This window comes from Pterocles gutturalis, unplaced genomic scaffold (assembly GCF_000699245.1).
Source record: "Pterocles gutturalis isolate BGI_N339 unplaced genomic scaffold, ASM69924v1 scaffold25197, whole genome shotgun sequence".
Taxonomy (NCBI): Eukaryota; Metazoa; Chordata; class Aves; order Pterocliformes; family Pteroclidae; genus Pterocles; species Pterocles gutturalis.
Genome location: NW_010110912.1, coordinates 17,054 through 24,761, shown reverse-complemented (window position 1 = coordinate 24,761; position 7,708 = coordinate 17,054). Strand labels below are relative to the sequence as shown.

The following is a 7,708-nucleotide window of genomic DNA, read 5'->3' as shown; positions in this document are numbered from 1 at the left end:
TGTCCCTTTGCCGCTGTCTTGGGAGCTGCCGGGGGGCTGGGGGGGAGGGAGGCCGCAGGAAGGGGCTCCGGGCTGGACAGGGGCTCCCTGTGCGTGGAGGTGGAGGTTCAGGGGCAAGGAACACATCAGTGGTTCTGTCGCCTTCTGAAATAATTGGGGATGGGGATGAGGGATGCTGTGTTTCAGTGAATGATCTTCTGACCCGGACTCACGGGCTGCCAAAGTCAGGGTGAGCAGGAGTTGTGTGGTTTAAGGCCAAAGATGGGCTGGAGGCGGGCTAGGTCCGGCCTGGAGCTCCTGTGCTGCCGTGCACCCCGCTGGGAGCGGTGCCGCCAGGGAGGAGGCATGATGCTGGCAGCTGGGCGTGGGGTGTCTCACCTCTGCACCAGATCGGCCTTCCAGTTCCAGCTTCCCGAGGACCGGAATCCTGCCTGGCACAGGGGCTTTCCCGCTGGCAGCCACCCCAAAACCTACAGAGCCGTAGACCAGGTCGTTTCTTGCATTTGTTTCCAGCTTGTTTTCTGTGGATGCCACACTGAAAGCAGGAGGTAGCACGTACCAACAGGGGCATCGAGCCCTGCTGCCCTCCCCTGGCAAGTGGTTTTGAGTTGAGTTTCCTCTGTCCACCTCCCTTTTGCAGGGTGGCTCTGAGGGGGAATGTGAGTTTAAAGAGGCAGCCCGTGAGTTTGGGATTGCCTGGGGGCATGGTGTCAGGCTGGAGAAACTGGCTGAGCCACTGGAAGGAATCTGCCCCAACCTGCCACCTAGCTCTGCGCACCCCAGTGCTGCTGGGAGTCTGCCTCCTGTCTGCTCTAATCTTTGGTAGCCCTTGCAGTGCAGGTAGGCATCGCCCCACCTTGCCGTGCATCCAGCGTGCACACGCTCCTCACCTGTCAGCAAAGTCTGGTGGTGCGTCCCCTGTCACGTTCTGCTCCGGGGCTGGTGGTTCTTCCTCTGAGGTGGCCTGAATTGACCAAATCCTCTTTTATGAGCTAGCCCTGGGACAGCCTTTTGTCACAACAGTACCAAAAAGGCCATCTCTGTCAGGCAGAGGGTTCACAGTAACACCACTGTGGAGCTGTGTTGCTCGTGAGAGGGCAGAACAGGCTCATGTTCTTACAAGCAGAAGCTGAACAGGTGGGCTAGAACCAAACTGCTGCCTGATGTGTTTCAGGGGGCCGCCACCAAACCCTCACCATGGTGTTCAGGAGCGGCCGAGAGCTGAGACATATGGTGGCTTTGCATGGCTCTGGGTCTTGAGGGAGCTGTGTGGTCTTGTATCTCGGCAGCTTCTGGGCAGCGTAGCTTGCTCTGACCAGCTAGGATAGAGCCTTTGAAAATGCTCCCAGTCACAAAGCTGCTGGAGGGGAAGAGGGAAATTAAGGACAGGAACAGTTGCAATTATTGTTTCTGATTTTTTTTTTTTTTTTTGTGAGTGGCACAGCAACTGGGAACTGAAAAGCAGAGGTTCATGAAAAGCTTGCAATGAACACCAGGAAAACCACCTGATGGTTTCCCATTTACCATCCCATTAAGTAGCAGCCACTGCTCTTAAGTTGTTAGTGGACTTAAATCTGCTCCTGGCAGATGTCCTAGCTATATCCTTCACAGCTCCTCTGCACGAGCTGTATTGTAGAGACAAAGCCCAGGGCCTTACAAGGACATGGCATGTTGCAGAAGGATTTCCAGAGGGTAGTCAGGAGAGTAGCATCATTTCATCTGATTCCAGCTTCTTCAGCCGTTCCCAATTTGGAAGTGGGAAAATTGGATCAGAGGCAGTAAAGCTCCTAATGGCAGAGGAAAAGTAGTTGCCCTTCTTCTCTTCTAAAGTGCCTTCAGTCAGCCTGGTAATGAGACTTGGCAGGGATCTGCAAGTACGTTTCTGACCTTGCATGGTCTTCCTTTGTGTGAGGCTCTCCTGGCCCACGTGAGACGTCCGTGCTGCTCCCCAAAGGCTGAAGTTCCTCGGTACCCAGCTGGTTCCCTGGTTCCTGCTGGCTTCCCCTTGGATCACAGAGGGGAGGGACAAGCACATCCATACAAGAGCTGAGCTGGAGCTCTCTCATGTACCTGTGCGATACGGCTCCTCTGGGCTTTCTTCTGCAGCTGTGGTGGCTGTTGGTCTGTCCTGGCTGTCTGATGCAGCTGTGACACCCCCATTGCACTGCTGTGCTGGTAGGTGACACACTGAAGAAGAGGCTGTTGTAAAAGGAAAGAGAGGCCATATGGATAAGTGAGGCTGAAGGCAGTTTTCTGTGTGACCCCTGTTTTGAACACAGTCTGCTTGAGATGAGGCAGGTGGCATTGGAGGGATGCTCCCCAGGAGCAGCTCCTGCAGGGCTCTTGGACACCGTAGAGGTTTTTTTGAAAGAAGCAGCCAAAGCCGCAAGTGCTCAGTCAGTGTTTACTGAATCCAGCCAAGGTGTTTTCAACTGGCCACCACAGATGGGGTGCCTGCCTGTGGGACCTGCATGTTTCACTGGGAGGCTGAAAGTCCCCAACTCCAGCTCTGCTGCAGTACGCACCTCGCTTGGTTTTGCTGCCTCACTCTCCCAGTCAGGGAAATGGGAAACCTGGATTTAGCCTCTGACTGCGCTGCTGGCTGTGTGATCTCGGGGCAAGATATTTAATCTCTTCTTTTCCCTTGTCCGTTAAGCTGGAGGCATCCAGGCTAACTTCACAGTGGACTGTGGGGATTAATGAGTGTTTGCTCAGTGCTCTAGAAATCTAAAGCCTGAAGTTAGTGTTTACAAGACATTTGCTGCAGCTTAGTGAAGCAAAAAGCATCTTCCAGCGTCTCAAGCTGTGCAGCCTCCCTTGGAGCTCAGGGGAGGTTCTTGGCATTCTGGGGCGAGAAGAATAAGAGATCATGGCGCGTGCCTTTCGAGTACCAAGAGGGAGACGAAGGCTTGAGGAAAACAGGAGGAGAGAGCTGTGCGTTAGAAACTCTGGTTTGTGTCCCTGGAGCCGCAAGCTCTGTTACAAGGCAGGATCACAAATCTCATTTGTTCCTTCTCATGTACTGCTTGCGTTTCCCTGACAAGACCTGGAAAGCTGAAGAGCTTATTATACGGTGCTGCCGTTACAGTGCTCATGATTTATATTTGAGGAACCCAGGAATTTGCTCTGGTTTTAGCTGTACAGCACACCCTTCCCCCTTCCCTGGGTCTGCTGTGCTCCCTGGCAGCTGCCCTAAACCCCGGAGTGCTTAGTGGCTCTGTATGTATCTAATTAGGTAAGCACTTGGGATGTTATTTTCATGGAAATATTACTTCAGGATATGCTACGGCTCTGGGGTTTGCTGAGTCAAGACAGTTGTTCAGCTGGGATAGCCAGGTTCTCGCCTATTCTCACATCTAATCCCTCGGACTGGTATGTTATCAGGAGAGGAGCCTGAGCAGGGCTGGATGAAAGGCTGCTGAGATCAGGGTGAGAAAATGTGACATGTACCCACACGTTGTGGAGCTGCGGGATGGCAAGTTCTGGTCTTTCTGCAGAGGAGGCAGTTCATAGAGAGGAAAGGGGCATGTCTGGGGTGTCTTTCTGCCGTGCCTGGGAGACTGCTCCTTGTGTGTTGGTACAAGGTGCGTACCCAGAGCCGTGGGGATGCTGCGTGACAGAGCAGCATGTGGGAGTGCTCATGTCGGGCATGATGGAGAACAGTACGGTCCTGCTTGGCTTGTTGGGGGAGGGAGGTGGAAAATGCAGCAGAGAAGAACTGAATAAACTGCGATCCCTGGGGCCTCGTACTGATGGACTTCAGTATCTTGGGAAAAGCTGAGAGTCTGCAGTCCTACTTTAGTGGAAAAAATCTTCTATTCCCTCGCTGCTTGGGAGCTCCCCTGTTACCTCTTGAGCTGCATGTTCTGTCTGCTGGCATCTGCTTTCCCAGGCAGATTTGCCTTAGTTTACTAAAATTGCTTTGGTTTGCTGGAGCAGAGTGGAATGGACGTTATGTTTTGTCTGTCAAAAAATACTATCCCAGCCCAGGCTACCAAGGAGTCTTCAAGCTTCCAGCTGCACCACTGCCATGTCCTGAAAGTGAGGGTATTCAAAATGAAGGTCATGAATGTTTAGAAGGCAGTTGATATATAACTTTGCTGTCATCGCTTCTTCTGTGTTCCCAAGCTGGTATTTTCTTTAAAAGGGAAAAAAAAATACAGCAAAGTTGAAGGAGTTCTCTAGGAAAAAAACAAAACAAAACCAAACTTATGGAAAAAACATCTCCCAGTGGAAACTAGTCATAAACCCAAAAAAGACACTAGTTTTCACATCAAAGTGAATGCTGCGACTGAAGCCTTTTCTCACCAGCATGTAAGAGGGAAAAGTTGTGGTATTTTGAACAGGCTGAGTTCTGTGCAGGTATTTGCATGTGGTTTCAGAAAGGTGCTTAACACAGAGCTGAACGTCCAGCCCATCTTCTGCCCATCTGCCGCATTTGCTCCAGCAGCAGCAAGTGGCTGCAGTTTCATTTATTGGGGAGGAAACGGCACCAGCAGCCTCTCGCTTTTGAACAGAGGAAGTGTAATTTTATGGTGGTGCAGGCAGCTGGGAAAATCTTCCTGAGCTCATCGCAGACTTCCTCTGCAGCATCGGGAAAGGCGTGTGAGTGGCTTCGAGAAAGGGCTGGTTGCCTTGTGGTGCAGCGCCGGGGCAGGCTGGGTCGGTGTTACAGGAAAAGGCAATAAAATCCAAATGGGGTTGGAGGAAGGGAGGCTCCTGCAGACCCTCTCCGTGGGCGTATGGCTGAGGATTTGCCATCTTGCTCAATTGCTGCACATGACCTTTGCGATGGGGGGGACACACTCCCCCCCTCTAATCTGAATTGTCTTTTTGGGTCAGTCTCCCAAGCCTGGACACCTACTTTGGGGCCATTGTGGTGGTTTCTCCTGACCCTGAACCTCTCTGGGCTCTGTCCTCCTCCATGAATCCATCTGACAGGCACACCAAGCTGCTGTATGAGGTTTTTTTTGGTAACACAGAAGAGATCCTTGGCAGGAAGGGGCTGTAATTGGTTTAGTGTGATCCTGTTTTCACACATTATACCCATGCACACATACAAAAGGCATAACTAACTCCTTCCTGTATGTTTCCTCTTCTGTTGAAAACTTGCAGGCCACTTAAGCCCCCACCCTCTCCTCCTCTGATGAACACGGCTAGTCAGTCCCTGTGGCCAGGCTGATTTGATCCCCTGAGGGGATCCAGGGGAACAAGTGAAATGCCGCAATGTGTTGGGGTTGGGAACTGCTGGGGTGCCTCTCTGTGCCCCGAGCACCTTGCATTCAGCCAGCTGCCTTGCTGTAAACGCTGCAGCCGACGACAGTTTGCTGTGTACTGCGAGTGTTGGGGGGGAATCGAGGACAGAAGAACAGTTTAAGACCTTCTGTGTCACCCCAAATCTTGGGGTGACCTCAGGTCCCTTGAGGTGGTGGTGGTGGGTTCATCCAAGGGTCCTTGTGGGAGGAAGAGATTTGGCACAACCAGCTCTTCCTCTTGAGGTGGGGGATCTCCCTCCCCCCCTTCCTCCCACTGTTGTGCTGGTGACCTTGGAGGGGCAAGTTCTGGGTGATGTGGTGCACGCTTGGGTGTGTGGTGCTAATCAAAATGTGTCCCTGGTATTTCTGTAGCCTGTAACTACGAGGGCAGAACATGTGGGTAAATGAGAGGAGAGAATGAAGTTTTACTTGCCTAGTGACCACCCATTTGGGACTTGCTTTCTTTTTTTAATCACAATTTCCCTTTGGTTTGTTTGTCTCTTTACAACCTGAAATCTGCTTTGCCAAGGCTTTGTTTATCCAGGGTCTTATATATTGAGTTGTAATGTCCCAGGAGGTCTGGCTGTCTTGAGAAACCTGCATACAGTGGTTTGGGTTTTTTTGTGCTTTCTCATTTCAGAGACTTCGATTCTCTCTCCAAGGATGATGTCTATGAGAATAACCGCTTGGTAAGTGTCTGTTATGCTGTGCACAAAAGGAAGAAGGGACATTAGAATGACTTGATGGAGGTCATGTAGTATGGGAGGACTTTGTGACGGTGGTGAGGGGATGAGAAAAATCTGTGTCTGTAAGTAACAGGCAGGAGCTTCTCTGGAAACCTAAGAGAATCTGAAACATCAGCTTCCAGCCTGTACTGAAGACAAGATGGTTATCCTGATAGTTGCCAAGACAACATCCCAGGTGAAGATTAAAACAGTGCAACATCTTCTTGATCTCAGCTGTCCTAGACTTGCAGACAATGGAAGCAGGAAGCTAGTTTTACTCTAGACATAAGCAGAAAGGAAGGTTATGCTGGACCTTGGCTGGTCTGCAGTATTCCCCTCCTCCTTGGGACAGCTGGAGCCGACAGCTGGAGCCAACAGCAGAAGCAGGCAGTGGAGAAAGTGAACATGCCCAACGTGAGGGCTAGCGCTAGAGCAGGAATAGCCTTGTTATTTTGCTGAGAAAAAGACCTAGTTGCTGCAGACTCCATCTAGTAGTCCATGGAGAGACATGGGCCATCATCTCCCAAGATGAGTTGAGCTAGGTCATTTGTGTTTTCAGGACTCAGGCCCTCCAGTTGGCTCCTGGCCATGCCCCTTACTAGACCAATTGGCCCCTTTCCGCCATTAGCAGCTATCTTTTCCTGTTCAAGAGCCATGCAACAACTTTCTTGCCCTATTAGCAACCCCTAAGCTGGAGTCTCTTGTTGCTCCCTGCTGCTTGCAGCCTTGTGTCCAGCAAGGCTCAGTCCAGAGAACCATCTTAAAGCCAAGATCAGCAGAGCTGGGCTGTCCACAGTGGGCATTTTACATCCTGAGTTACTGCATATGCCTGTTTTAATTTTTTTCTCCAATTGTTTTTTTTAGATCCCAAACCCTGCACAGCACCTTTTGCCCCAGAGACCAGGCACCCTCAGTCTTTACCCACACTTTGCACCTGGTGCCTCACCATTCACTGCCCACACCACTCCCATCCCCTCCTGACTCACTTTCTCTCTGGTCCCTGCCATAGTCTTGCATCCTCCCTCCCTCGGAGATCACTGTGGGTACACTTCCCTCAGCACAACAGCAGGATGGCCAGTGTACAGCCAGTTATCCACATACATGGCAAAGTGGAACGCTCTCAGACAGCTGTTTTCCTGCTTCACTCCTTCCTTTCGAGCAGCCATGTATGCAGCTGTAGGGAGCTGTGTGCTTTTTATCACAATGTCCTGGTCATTTCTGCTCACTGAGACACAGAAGAGCGCTGAAGTGGCTTGTGGGTGGCAGGCTGCTGGCTGTTGAGCAGGGATGGCTATGTTAACAGTGGGAGGGGAAGATATGGCACCCTAGAGCATGAAAGAATGGGCAGAGTTGGTGTTTCTGGTGGGGTGAGCATTTGGGGTGGCCAGGGACACTGCTCAGTAGAGCTGGTGTTTGGCTGTGTCACTGTAAGTATCTGCCAGCCCTGGGCCCTTCACAGTGCCAGTTCTCTGACGGGCTGGTGGTGCGCCTGTTTGACAGGATGAAAAAGCACTGGATTTTTTTTCCAGTGAAAACTGAGACCTTGTGAGAGTTACCCTCCCTGTGCCAGTGCAACAGCTGAATGGCAAGACCCCTCGTGTGGGAGCTGCAGGGGCACAGCCAGCTGAAATAACTTTGAGGAAAGTGCAGCTGCAGCAACTTGTTGCCTTGCTTCTGATGCTGCCTTTCCACTCAAGCAGCATATCTAGGAGGCCTCTGCCTGTCAGG

The 7,708-nt window shown here is 51.5% G+C and overlaps 1 protein-coding gene across 1 annotated transcript in view; it reads left to right on the top strand.

The window, feature by feature from the left end:
* Positions 1 to 5,895: 5,895 nt before the first annotated feature.
* The window catches only part of MICALL1 (MICAL-like 1), a gene marked incomplete at its 5' end in the record, with an annotated part of 13,393 nt that continues 11,580 nt past the window's right edge, over positions 5,896 to 7,708 (top strand). Inside the window, one exon of the mRNA XM_010073583.1 lies at positions 5,896 to 5,944. Within this exon, the coding sequence (XP_010071885.1) occupies positions 5,896 to 5,944 (49 nt within the window). The remainder of the gene's footprint in view (positions 5,945 to 7,708) is intronic.